The sequence below is a fragment of the Falco cherrug genome, chromosome 16 (assembly GCF_023634085.1).
Source record: "Falco cherrug isolate bFalChe1 chromosome 16, bFalChe1.pri, whole genome shotgun sequence".
Taxonomy (NCBI): domain Eukaryota; kingdom Metazoa; phylum Chordata; class Aves; order Falconiformes; family Falconidae; genus Falco; species Falco cherrug.
Window position 1 is genome coordinate 6,573,055 of NC_073712.1, and position 13,958 is coordinate 6,587,012.

Sequence of the window (13,958 nt, forward strand, 5' to 3'; positions counted from 1 at the left end):
GGACCCCATGCTTCTGCCCCAGGTGATGTGCCGCAGCCTTCCAGCATGCGGGTTGCTGGATGCTGTCCTTGCAGGAGGGGAGCAAATCCCACCTTTAAGGGCACCTGGATCCAAATGGCCAGTCAGGGCAGGAAAAATGCCTCTCTGGGAGGAGTGTAGGGCTGAGGACAAGAACAGTCCCATAAATTCCAGCTGACAAACACTTTAACGTGAACTCCATCACCAGATGCCAAGTAGGTCTATGTCTAACTGGAAAAAACAGCCACAATTGCAGGGATCCATAAAGATAACGAGTACAGGGCAGGCTTGTGCATAGCAGGCGAGGTAGCTGGCGATGTCGGTGCTATTTTTACCCCCACCCCACTTCCTCTCCGAGAGCGTTTATATTTAGCAGCCTGTAGCTGCTGGCACTCCGGTAGGTAGCAAGGGAGGGAAGGATTTGGACTGCAATTTGTGGAGCACAAATTTTTGTCACTGCAAAGCTGTTTGCCTTCTAAACAAACCATCTGCCCTGTTTTGAGGAGGGTGAGTGGACAGGGAGGGAGATGGAAAGACCGCTTCCCCTGATCTGCTGCCTCACTCACCTGAAGATGGAGTTTATTCTACATTCCCTGTATCTTTCCCCGTCCTGGAGTCAAGGGCGCTTCTGGAGGTTATGGGCTGGCTTGGTGGGAGATTGTCAGAGCAGGAATTGCTCAGCAGCTCATGCTGAGCAATTCCTGTGACCTTCTGGTCCTGCGGTGTGGCTTGCTGTCCTGACCATCATGTACCGCTCCCTACCAGGGTGGGACTTTGTCCCCAGCACAGTGGGGTGACTGCTGTCCTTTGGGCATGGCAGGATGGGGGGGTGTGTGGGGCTGAGCGGCTCTGCAGCAGCCCTCAGCCCTCCAGCCCAGTCCCTCCCGGTCCCAGGCAGGGTGCCATTCCAAAAGGGCAGGGAAGGGGATGGTGCTCATGTTGGGATCTGTCCTCCTTGGTGCTGCACGTGTGTTACCAGGAGTTAGATACGCTTCTTTCATCCACTGTTAGGGGTGCACAGCATTGCTGAATCTCTCTTGAAACACGAGCCTTCCTCTCCAAGCTGTGATTTAAGCATCTGGGGGGACTGGCGAGGGGCAATCTCATGCGACTCTTTCTCCCTTCCCTGCCAGTTTCTGGTGAGGGCAGCCTGATGCCTTCAAGTGGATTTGAAGTCAGATAATTGCAGCACTTGCTGCTGCCAGCGTGTCCTTGCACTTGCTGTGGTATGGACATGTGCAAGCATCGCTCGGGATGCTACCAGGGTGCAGTTCATTATTCTAACCTTCACCAGAGATGCGTGGGAACTTGCTTATGCTCTCATCTGAAAGAATAATCACGAGGGCTTATCTGAACATTAGTGTGGAAAGATTGCCTTTTGTTTGAGCCTCTGATTGTACCTGCTGGGAGCATCACGGATTTCCCCTGAGCTCCTGTTTCCTGTTGGGGAGTAAAACAGTGCATAGCACAGGAGCCTCTGGAACTTTTATTAGTGCCACTTTAGCAGTGTCGGCGTGCACAGCTGGAGCGAAACACTTCAGGTCGAGTTGGTTCCTTGGGTGCCTGCAACACTAGCGGCATTTCCACGCACCAGCAGTACCTCAGTTCAGACTTGCTTAGCGTGCAAGGTAGGGAGCCAGATCAGAGCCATGGCTGGGAAAATGGTCTCCAAAGCAAGTGTCAAGCTTTGCCTTCCCTTCAGAAAGAACAGCACTGTTTGGAGATTTTATTCTTGGCCATGAGGAAAGCACCAGCGTGGAGACTTTGTTAACGCAGCATCCACTACTGCCAGCATCTTTGTTGTCAAAGCATGTTTCTGTAGTGCTGAGAAAACATTTAAATGTCTGAAGCCGAAGTGGATGTGTCTTGCATCCTCCTGCCTTGATTTGCAACTCAAAGCAGCCTCCCTTCCCACCCGCAGCCAAGTACTGGAACCCTGATTCCAGGTACGAAGGCATCATCACCGGCAAGCCTTCAGCTTTAGGTTTTTGCAGCATTAAAGGTGGGAGACCAGTGGGGATGGTTGAGGGGTGTGAGTCCCCAGGATTCAGGTGAATCCCAGGGATTTTCAGGGGATTGCACCCACAGCAGGGTGCCACACCTCACAGCAGAGCGTGGCAGACACCCAAACGGAGTGTTTATATTGCTGACGGATAATCTTTTAAGCTTTCAGATGCAGGCATGTCAACCCAAGTGTTCCCGTTGCCCTGGCGACGTGATGCATTAGCTCCCGGATGCTGTGTCTGATCGCATCAGTCTGGAATGTGATCACCGTTTGTTTGTGCTGATAAGCCCCCTAGGGGGCCGGGTGGGGGGGAGTGGGGAGAGCCAGAGGAGAGGGCTGTTCAGCTGTAGCAGGGACACCCAGGAGTAGGAGGGCCGACCTGCTCTAGGGATGCAGGAGCAGTCGCAGGATGTGTGTGTTGGTGCAGGAAAGAACCGTTCTGTGCAGCTTTTGGTGCCTGTTTGGTACCAAGGGATGATTTTCCCCCTTGGGCTGGTGGGTGAGAGTAGTGCTAGAGGAACCCAGTGCTGTTAATGGAAAAACCCTGCCGGAGAGGTTAGCGTTGAGAGGGTAAAGGCTGGTGGATGAGCAGCCCTACACTCATCAGACTGGGAAGGGGAGAGAGACAGACCCAAACCTCCTGGCGCCTGGCACTGGAAGGGGCAGGAGGAATAACGCCTGAGGGCAGCAGGGCTGGTGCTAAAGACCAAAGGATGCACAGACAGCTCTTGCAGCCCGGTGCCATCCGCACCGCTGAGCTACAGACAGGCCCGTCAAGAGCCCAGGTAAGAAGGCAAAGCAGCGTGTGGCTCCGAGGTGCCCACAGCGAGGTCCCTCAGCCTGCTCGCGTGGCTGCTCACACTCAGCACACTTTGCCATGTGCCCCTTGAGGGTTTTCTTCGTTTAAGGGGTTTATTGCTTTAATCAGATCCCTGGCTAAGGCGATTCTAATGCCCATACAGGATGAGTCATTCAAGAGCTTATGAGCAAGCTGTGAGCTCAAAGCATCTCCCCTCGCTGTGGCTCTTGGGGATCCCCCCGGCTGGTACTGGCTCCGCTCAGGATTTTGCTGCTGGCTCAGGAAGTCTTTCCTGCAAGGGCAAAGCAGAGACCAAAGTGCCAGGGCAGGGGTGCCTCTTTGTACAGAGAAGAATGTGGTATTGAATCTTTTCTGTCGCTGTTTACTCTTTCTTGCTTTCCTTCTATTTCTGCCCTGCTTTTCCCTGTCCCAGACATTCCTGGAGTTTCCAAGGATGCTGCAAGACGCAGCCTGTGTTGGTACTCGTGATTCAATGTGCACAGCCCTGGCCTGGGCTCATCTCTGATAACTAGCTCAGAAAAAGCCCCCTGCACCTCTTGGCCACAGTCAGCCCTTCAAGACATGAGGAGCCCAATTCCCCTGGTGACCACAAGGCTCCTCTTTTGCTCTGACACAGCAGTGGTGCCTCGGAGAAGAGGGTGCCCCCAGGGACCCCTGCAGATCCCCAGCAGGGGAAATTCGGGTTGGGGTGCTGCCAGCCCCAAAGAGCAGGAGCTGTGGGGCTGGGGGACCGTCCCATGTATCATCCAGCCCTCTCAGCCTGCTCTCTCCCCTTCCCTGCAGGGCTCTGCCGTCCCTCGCAGGACAAGGTAAAATGAACAGGATGAAAAACTTCAAGCGGAGGTTTTCACTCTCAGTTCCGCGAACGGAGACCATCGAGGAGTCACTGACGGAGTTCACGGAGCAGTTCAACCAGCTCAACAACCGGAGGAATGAAGGTAAGGAGCCCCCGGGCCCCTGCCACAGTGCTGGGGCTGGTCAGGAGTATCTGGGGTCAGCACTGCCAGCAAGCATCTCCGCTCCAGCCCCCCCGGGCCTGTCTCTGGGTGTGTTGACATGTGAAAAGTTACTGCCCCTTTGTGATGCTTTCCCGTCTATCCAGCAGGATTAATAACACCTTGTCATTAAAGAGAGATCTGTACTTGCATGAGGGAAAGGTATTTGCACAGAACAGGGAGGAATGACGCATCTGTGGTTATGGTAGAGAGTGGGAAAATGTGGGGTCTTCTCCTGCCTGCCCAAAAGCGACGGTGGTGTTTAAGCCCTCTCCAGGGCTACAGGCTGACACTTACACCGAGCCAAAGGGCTGCTCTCTCCATTCAGGGGAGCATCCAGGGCTCGCTGGGCCATCCTTTGCCCCTGGACCCACAGCTGCTTCCTGGGGTACGGGTTTCAAGGTCCCAGGGAGTTGAGGGTTAACACCTCCATGCGCCGAACAGAGCATATCCCTTCTGCAAACAGAGCAGCCGCCTCTCAGCAGGCTGGGGCAGGCTCTGCTGTCTCTGGCTATGGGCATATGGAGGGAGAGGCAATGCTCGAGGCAGAAACTGGGAGCAGATCATGCCAAGGCGGCCGTGCATGGGCAGGCAGGCAGAGCCGCTGACAGGCAGGCGTTTGGAAACCTGATAAAGTTAGGCTTGATTTGTCCAGGGGTGAATTTGTTGCTGCGGGTGCAAGGCTGAACCGCTCCTGGCAATCACGTCATGCGTTTGCTGCTGCCTCCTACCAAAACAGCTCCCTTTGCCACAGGCCAGCCCGGTCATGTGTCGGTGCCCTCGGCTCCACTCAGGTCACGTTCAAGCTCTTTCCCCCCTCACCCTGCAGCCACAATTGCTAGAAACGTTTGCTGCAAGCAGGGGCTGAGGCCATGATGTAATTGCCTGGCACTCGCATCTGCCCCAGCAGGGAGGGATTGTCTCCCTGCCAGCTAACCTGCTTTAAAAATGAGATGCAGTAACCTAATTTAGAGCTGGCTTTCCTCACTGCTGGAGATCCTGACACTCTTCTTTATCCCTCCAGATACCCAGGGTGCCCTGAACAGCATCGCTTCATGGCCTCCTTCCCTGCTCCTCCACACACACACACACCCCTCCCCTCACACCCTAGCAAGCAGCAAGGGCTATAATTAGACTTGAGCCCTTAATTAGTTGTGCAGAAGCTGTGGGGATAAAATGGTGCAAGGCTAAGAAAGTCCTGGGCACTGACAGCTGCTCCTGCTGTTGCCTTCCTTGGGGGACCTCTGCTCTGGGATGTCTGAGCCTGGGCTCGTTATCTCCACTGTGCAACCGAGGCTTTGTCGGAGAGGCGATTTCCCCATTCTTCTGCTTTAATGAAGCATTGGTCACAGTTCTTCCTTTGCCCTTGAATGAAAAAGCAGTTCAAGCAGTGTCTGTCTATTCCCCTCCCGGCTTTTGGTCTTGCTCCTGGAGTAGCCGGGAAAGAATAAGAGCAAAGTCAGAGCGGACCGAGCCCGGGGCCAGGACCGAGGGTGTTCCTGACCCCGTGGGTAGAGGCTGGACCAGTACTAGACTGTGCCATGGTAGGGTTAGGAGATCCTCCTGCCTGGACGTGGGAATGGATCAGGGGCTCAGGGTCTGCCGTGGGCTATGGCTCCTCATGTGCTGCTGCAGGTCACGCTGGTGCCAGCCCCCACTGGTGGATACCTCCCTCCCCACGGGGATGTAGCACGTCCTGCCCCCCCACCGCAGCCTTCCCTCCCTGGTGCCCCCTGCTCCCTGGGGCACGGGTCCCCGTTTGCACCCGAGCCCTCTCCCACACAGCACAGGCGAAACACCCTGCCCTCGCCCAACCCACCACCCTGAGCCTGCTCCCTTCTGCCCGAGATATCTTGATTAAGTTTCCCTTGGGGATTGTAAACAGCCCCGGGAAGTCACCTCCACGGTGCCCTTAATCTCCGGCTGTGGCTGTTGTTTATGAAGAGCCCGAACAGCCACATTTGTCTGAGGCATCTCTTCAGCTGCTTCATAAACCCCTCCTGGTTGGGAGCTCTTGTGCCAGAAGGGCTTGGGGGGCTCAGCAGGGAGCAGCTGGAGCATCAGTGCCAGGGGGCAGAGCTGGGGGGGGACAGGAGCCCCAGCACCCTGGGGGGAGGTGGCATTCGGGTACAGTGTGATGCTTCAGATGTGTAGGGGGGGAGGATGGTTTTGGTGGTGCTGGAGGGGATGAGAAGGGGGTCTGTGTGCAAGTTGCTCTCTCGCAGGGTTTGGTGGTGAGGTTCGGACCTTGTGGGAGATGCCTGGTCTGGAAAAGGCTCCATCTTTATTTCTGCCTGAGGTGTTGGTCTCCTCCGTTTTACAGATGGAGCAATCAAAGCGCAGAGAGGCAAAATGACCTTGCTACAGTTGTGCAGCACGCTGGTGGCAGAGCTGGGACTAGAACCATGGCAGTCATGCTTGTGCTGCTTCTCTTCCCCACAAAACAGCCTTGCTTCAGGTGGCACCTTCCTTGCTCAGGACCTCTGACTGTGCCCCTGGGGCTGGCTCTGCTGTCTGCGTGGCAGGTGGGCTTGCCTGCGGTGACCTTTGCTCTGCTGGTGAGCAGATGACCCATGACAGTTCAGGCACTGTGATCACTCGCTCCCGAAAAGAGTGCTAATCACAGCAGAGATCAGCACATAATTTTTTTTTCTTTCATCACCTCATATAGCTCCTCAGGGAATTGCTTGCAGTTTTTACTTTCCCTCCAGCATCAGAAATCGCAGGTTACCAGCATTCACAGGTCGTGGCAGCCTGCAAACCCTACACTTCGGTGGCTACGAGTGCCTCCGCCTGTCCTTGGGGGAGGAGGGTGATGCAGAAAGGCAGAAGACCTTCTTGTGGGATGCCCCAAGAGAAAGTGCAGAGCTGCTCTGACCCTTGCAACGGGACCGGGCAAGGTTTTCTCATGGGTACAAACCTGCCTCGTCTGTTGGTTGTGCGGTGGGAAATCCCCAGCTCTGTCCTCTTCATCCCGTAATTCTCACGACTTCACCCACAGAGGCTGATAAAACAAGGCCTGAGAGAAGCCGAGCTGGCAAATGGAAAAGCAAACAGCTTTCCAGCCTGGACACATCCCGTCACACAATGTCACCTTGGTGGAATCTGACAATGCAGAGAGGAAAAGGGGGTGCCTGTTGATCAGAGCCTGATTTATTTGCAGCCTGCCTCGGGGTGTCTGATGCCCCTGTACCCTGCCTGCATCCCTTCCCTGGGCAGCACAGCCTTTGCTCAGCCATGGCAGCTGCTCGGCTGCAGAGGCAGAGGTGGAGGAAAGCCCCTTAGTTAAGAGGAGCCCAGGCTGGGCTCTGTGCAATATCTGATGTGCTTGACAAAGGCCAGCACTATCTCCACATCTTTGGAAACGGGGAACCTTCTCCATGGCTGCTTCAGCCTCACATTAAGGCTGAAGGCAGGGAGGCTCCTTCCTTTCCTCCTGGCCTTCCCCAGTCACACATTCCTCTCCATACTCCAGATTTTCTGAGGAATCAGGTCTTGGTGTCTTCCATTTGCTTTGATAAGAGCCGATGGCGTTCACCAACAGCTTGTATCTACGCCAAGACCTTGCCCCAAACCAGCTCTGTCCTCCGAGCCCAGATAAGCTCTCGGGCTGCGGGCTGCACAGCCTGCGTGACTCCCAGTTTGCAGTGGCGTAAATCAGAGCCAGATCTGGCCTCTGGAGCGCAAGGCCACAGAGAAGTGATGATGAGGGGGAGGAAGGAGGATGAATAATCCAAGATCTGAATGCAGCCCTGCCTCGTGAGTGTACCAGAGCTTTGAGAGGAGAGTTCACACTTAGCAAAGTAATTAAAAGTTGTAAGTCAGACAAGCAGTGAAGGGTTCTGGCCCCTTTCCTTGGGAGATCAAAGCTTGCTTTGGCAGAGGCAGTGTTTAAATATATTTATAAAAAAAGGCAGGAGGCTCGTCAAAGGCAGCCGCCGTGTCTGCGGTCTCACTTTAATTTGCTTTGATATCCCATGCAGCCTCATTATTTGCAGTGTCAGGGCTCACCGTAATCCACATGAAATGCCGAGCAGAATCAAACAGGCCCTCACGTTTGCACACCCACAGCTTCACATCTCCTCCCACAAGCACCCAACAAGGTCCTCCCTGCCTGGGGGCAGCCCCAGCCCCGCGAGAGCATCTCTGCAGGACCGGGTACCCCTGGGTGCTGTGGGCATCTCATGACAACACAGGAGGAACTGGGCTGGCCCATCCCACCTGCCCTCTCTGGCCACAGGACAGCCAAAACATCTTTCCCCTCATCTCTGCAAGTCTTCTGTGTATTTTTCTGTGCTTTTTCCACCCCGTGGTAGTTTACGTCTTGTGCGTATCCCATTCCCCTTCGCATGCGCTAGAACATCCAGGTTGTCATTTTACCTCTGGCTTTACATCTGATGCTTTTGTAGATGAGGAGAGATTGACACTGGTGGGTTGCTGGTTCAGAGACTGTGCTACTGGTTTGCAGCTTTCAGGGCAGGCTGCATCTTTGACCAAGACTTTGGGCTTGTTTACCTATGGGAACCAGCATAAATTCACCCAAACTATTGTTAAAAGTGGATTAGTTGAACTCCGTTCAGTCAGATTTTTAAATGGCCTTTGGGTTTTTTTTCAGATAATTTGCTTAGGAGGTGAGCAAGTTAAAAAGATTTGATCCAGTTTAATTGATCCACGTTAATTTCATACCTGTGGTTAATTCAGGGTAACTTTCCTAACTGTTCCTGTACAAACAGATGGCCAGGAAGGGACGGGGACCGGAGTCCTACAGCGGTCCTGGGAGAAGGGGCGACTCTGTGCCTTGTTCTTGCCTGTCTGCCCAAAACCTCCTGGCAGCGTTTCAGGTGCTCCTGAGCCCAGTGGCATGGGCTGAACCCATCCCTTAGGTGTGGGCTGTCTATCGAGGACATCCTACATTCCTTAGCTCGCAGTTCCCCTGCTCCCCCAGTGACCATGGCACGAAACCGCATCTTTTCCCAGGTCACTTGCCTGCCACCTCTCATCCATCAGACGAGCAAACTGCAGCCAGGTCCCAGCCCTGCTCACCACCCCGTGAAAGCCAGCCCTCCCTCTCCAGTCTTCGGCAATGAGATCATCGCTGGCTGCCTGAGCACGTTGGGATCGCTGCGCTGAAATCTGCATTAGGCATAGCAGGGGATTGTCTCTGTGCAGCTCAGGGAAAGGGCTTGGCCAGGGACAGGGCTCAGTGGCTCAACCTGGGACACCGCAGGTCCTCCATGGGGGGGTTTCCCTCCTGCAACGTTCCTCCTTGCTCTGGGGAAATAACTGGAGGGTGCCTGGATGCACAGAGGACACCGGTGCTTTATGGCAGGGCCCTTGGACCCTGGAGACCTTCCTGACCTGGAGCATAGCTGCAGAGTTTAGAGGAGAAGGGAGAGAGCTGCGTGACCACTGGGAAGGGGACAAAACAGTTGTGCCTGCTTGGCCCCACACCTTTGCAGAGGGAGATCCGTCCCTCCCTTGGGGAGGTGGTTCTCCTCCATCCCAGCACACCCAGTTAGCCCTGCCTCCTCCGTCCCAGCACGTGCGGTCAGCACTGCCTCCTCCTGAACTTCCCCTTGGGAACAGCATCTGTGCGAATCAGAGAATCCTCTTCGCTGGGGTCCAGGCGACCTGCATTGAACTCGTCTTGCTGTGCCGCTGTCTGGGTCTGTGCGTGCCAGAATATTCCTGCCGACCAGCTGTTAATTACAGAGTGAGGAGGTTTAAGTGCAAGCCTCAAACTGGAGACCAGAAAGAGCTCAATGGCTTATTTTGTTCTGACTTCTTGCTCCTTTCGGGGTTTCTTGGGCTCAGTGAGGCTTCACACCTGGGGTCCCAAGAGAAGAGGTGTTTTTCTGAGCTGCTTTGGGTTTCAAGTGAGCTTTTGTGCTTCTTGGGACTGTGACTCTGGCTAAGTGCGGCAGGCTGGGGCAGGAAAGCCTGAAGTGTTTTGTTTTGCAGTAAGTGACTGCAGCCTTTAATTCCAAACACCTCCTGCACAACAGTCACATCCTCAGGGAAGAGTACCCTGATGTCTGTTAGTTTTGGTGGTTCCTGAGGCGGATGAGGTACGTGTGCGCTTGTAAGCTCCCCAGAGGCAGGGCTCTCTTTCTGTTTGGCTTTTGTACAGACCTAGCACAGAGGGATTCAGAGGCATGGTCAGGCCCCTGATTGTTCCTAAAATGCAAATCGTGTTTTGTCTAAAGTGACATTAGTGAAGATAAGCCTGGGAACTTAAGATGAATACTCACCCGTGCAAAACTCATGCAAACAGCACTCGTGGTGCTGCTGCAGAAGGGTGAGCTGCCGCTGCAGAAGGGTGAGCTGCTTGGCAATGCTGCCTGGTGGGCTGGGCACTGGATTGGGATGTGGGAGATCTGGACCTTGGGTGTGAAGCAGTTCCCCTCTCTGCATCCCCCTCTCTGTCTGTCAAGAGACCTTCATTGCAGGGGGCTGCTTGAGGGGGCTTTGGGGGTGCTGCTGAGCAGACCTGTGTGGATGGTGATGCACCAGGAGTCTGCAGCAAAAGGCAGGTATTCCGTCTGCCTCTGGATACAGAGAAGGAAGAAGACTTTCCCATGGCCCTAGAGCACCTCTGGACCTCCCTGCCCCACTCTCACTCTCTTCTCCAAAGCAAGTGCCTTGGGCCTTAGCAGCTCTGCTACCACTCCAGCAGCTTGCTCTGCTTTCTCTTTGTCCTCAGACCTGGCTCAAGGCCACCTACAGCTGGGACACCTGGGCAGGGACTTCCAAGCAGACACCAGCCCCATCTCCCCCTCCGAGGCGGAAGGGCAGTCCCCGATGGCCGTGCGCTACCGCAACAGCAGCCAGCGGCGCTTCTCCATGGAGGTAGGTACTGCTGCAGGCTGGAGTGAGCTGAAGGGACGTGGAAAGTTCCGGCTGCCACCTACCTGCTGGCTGGAAGAACCAGTATTTGATTCACGGGGACCTGGCAGTGTCAGACAGGAGCCCTGTTGTCCTTTTTGCTGTGCTCGGCGTGACTGCCATGGTCCCTGGCAAAGCCCGGTGCACATCCCTGTGCATAGACACACTCCTTCCCCTTTTCCCCCTTTTCCCCCTTTTCCCCCTTTTCCCCCTTTTCCCCCTTTTCCCCCTTTTCCCCCTTTTCCCCCTTTTCCCCCTTTTCCCCCTTCCCTTTCCCAGTCCCACAAATGCTGCCTCCATTGCTCTGCCATTGATACCAGCTCTGGTTAGAGAGCACTTCCCCTCGAGTAGCTCTGTGTAGTCCTCCTTTCATCAGGTGCCTTCATCACCCGCTCTTCTGGCCCTCTCCGCAGGATGTCAGCAAGCGTCTCTCCCTGCCCATGGACATCCGCCTGCCCCCTGAGTTCTTGCAGAAGCTGCAGATGGAAAGCCCAGAGTTCCCCAAGCCCCTCAGCAGGATGTCCCGACGGGCTTCTCTGGTAAGTCTCGGCATGCAGAGCAAGCAGTGCCGGGCACAGCATCTCACTTCATGCATATATATCCCAGGCAGCAGATGCGTGTGCTGCTTGCCACCCACCCATGCAGTCATGCCCTGCTGTGCAAGCTCCCTTGTACCCCCTGTGTGTCACTGAGATACACCCCCCCATTCCTGCCCATGCGAACCCCTTTCCGCAGGCTGCCCGCAGCACACGTTCCCCTCACCTGCACATACACATCTCTTCCCTGGGTCACTCCTACACATGCACGTCTGCATACGACTGTGCAGATCGCCTGCACTCACCTCTGCACATACCTGACTTTCCTCTTAGCCTGGCTCCTTCCAAGTGGGAGGAGGTGGAAAGCCTCTTGCGGTGTAGCAAGTGATGGAGCCTCTCTGCTAGTTGAAATGCAAATGCCGATAAATAATGAATTAGCCTTTGCATTAGTCTTGGCATTTCAGTTTCTTTACTGCGGAGCATCAGCATATGTAGGAACGAAAAACCAATGCCCTGTTTACAAATGTGCAAGCGTGTGTCCCGCTGCCCAGGGTGCTCCGTGCTGTACAGACACAACAGTGAAGTCTCAGCAGGCATCTTCGGATCTGGCATGCCTGTTCAGGGAGAGTGGGGAGAAAAGGAGAGCTTCCATTTACCTGCCTGGTCTGTCCAATCAATGCAGTAGATACAGCCAGAGCAATGTGTAATTAATATTCATGATCCTCTCCTGGAATAAGACATGCTCCTGCAAAACTGGCAGTGTGCTCTGGGGGGTGTACGGCACCTCAGATTGCAGCGGCTGCTTCATTTCCCTGCTCGGGACGTGTCTGTTTGCAGGGTACACAGAGGGGTTTGGGAAGGCAAAACGGAGTAAAAATACTGTGCCCACCTGGGATTTGCTGGTGGCAGATCCAGCCTGCGTGAGCAAGAAAGCAGCTTCCTCGCTGTGTGTGGCAGCTTGTGGGAGCTCGGTGGTCTGGTCGGTGCCTGGTGCAAGGGCAAAGCCTTCCCGTGGGGCAGATCTGGTGAGCAGGGCAGGCTGCGAGAGCACCCCAGACCTGGGGCTGCTGGTGCTCCAGGCAGAGCCCTGGGCACAAGCGCAGGGGGCTCCTTCAGCGCCTCCCCCAGGGTACCCTTTCCTTGCACGGCCCGCGTCTTTGCCCTGCTGATTGACAGCTGTCCATCCAGCTCCATCTGCTGCTGGTGAGCGGCACGGCATGAGCCCTTGGCTCAGGATGGGGGCCAGTGCTGTTGGGCTGGGGAGGCTTTAGCTGGGCTGCTGGCCTGGGACTACGCTGATGCAAACATACCTTGTGGGACAATGACACCGGTTTATTAAGCTTAACGAGCGGTCACGTGCCCCGGGCCGCGCGCGCTACGTGCTGGGACCCATCCCCTGCCCCGGCACACAGGTAATCCAGACTAACCAAGGAGGTGTCTCTGTCCCCGCAGAAAACTGCACTTTCAGGGGTCTTCTAGGAGTGACACCTAGACCTGTGCCCTCGCAGTGATTGCCCTTCCTTCACTGGGTACACGAGAGCAGGTCTCAGCAGTACGTTAAAGAGCTACTGCTCCGAATGGGAAAATGTCCCTCTCACACTTCATTTGAACCGCACACAGAGAAACGAACAGAGTCACAGTCAAGACCAGGATGCAGGAAAGCGCTCAAGAAAATGCTGGGCATCAGCAGTAGGATCCCGCAAGGCTTCTCCGACAATGAGGGCATCTGCTTTTTGCAAATCACTGCTGCTGTTCAGCTCGACTGCTACTGCTACTGCTGCTGCTGTTGTGTCGGGGTGGTGGGTGAGAGAAGGGACCTGCAGGGGAAGGGGCAGTGGTGCAGGCTGTGGTCGCTCGGGGGTACGCGGTGCAGGTGCCATCCGTTTTGCTTAAGCAGCCAGCGGGTTGTGAAGGTTTTTCTGATCGATTGCCTGGTGGCCCGCAGGGTTTCTCCGGGAAAGTAATGGGCTTTGTGTGCTTAGACCAGCTGGGCTTCTTCGTGCAGACACCTGCCTTGATTGATCTGCCACCACAGCTGCTACTGTCCAGTGTCCTTGACCTTCCCCCCACAGGTGAAGCCATCCCTGGGTGAGATCCTTCCCAGTGATGTTTTCCTTTCTTTCTTACAGTCAGATATTGGGTTTGGAAAGCTGGAAACCTATGTCAAACTGGACAAACTGGGAGAGGTGAGTAGACTGTGAAACCCCTGTAAGGATTTAAATTAAGTTAGAAGGGCAGCCTGAAGTGCAAAGGGCAGACTGTAGCCAAATTTCTTCAATATTCAGCAATTTTTAGACCACATCTTTCTGTGAACTTCAGACTTGGCCCTGCAGCTTCCAGTGATCCTTCCTCCAAATGTTATGGAACAGGTCGGTGTTGTACAGCCCTGGTAAATGGTCTGCACAGCTTGTATTTTCTCTCTCCCCACCCAGGGCACTTACGCCACTGTCTTCAAGGGACGCAGCAAGCTGACCGAAAACCTCGTTGCCCTGAAGGAAATCCGCCTGGAGCATGAGGAAGGGGCACCTTGCACGGCCATTCGGGAAGGTGAGGGCAGGAGGGGCTTTTGCCCATCCCAGCCCTCGTGCGCAGTGCTGGGTCACAGGCAGATCTGGGATGGGCGTGCGGGTGGATGTGGTACCCGCAGTCACGCAGCCCCAGGTCCCGCTGCCCCAACCTGCCGCCTCCTCTCCTTGCAG

General features: G+C 55.2%; 1 protein-coding gene across 2 annotated transcripts in view; it reads left to right on the forward strand.

Annotated features, from left to right (window-relative positions):
• CDK18 (cyclin dependent kinase 18) overlaps positions 1–13,958 on the forward strand; it is a 39,958-nt gene that overhangs the window by 17,260 nt on the left and 8,740 nt on the right. For both annotated transcript variants that reach the window (XM_055728230.1, XM_027816552.2), the window contains exons 2-6: positions 3,627–3,781; positions 10,542–10,687; positions 11,137–11,262; positions 13,389–13,445; positions 13,692–13,806. In XM_055728230.1, coding sequence (XP_055584205.1) covers positions 3,658–3,781; positions 10,542–10,687; positions 11,137–11,262; positions 13,389–13,445; positions 13,692–13,806 — 568 coding nt within the window. In that variant the 5' untranslated portion in view covers positions 3,627–3,657. The remainder of the gene's footprint in view (positions 1–3,626; positions 3,782–10,541; positions 10,688–11,136; positions 11,263–13,388; positions 13,446–13,691; positions 13,807–13,958) is intronic.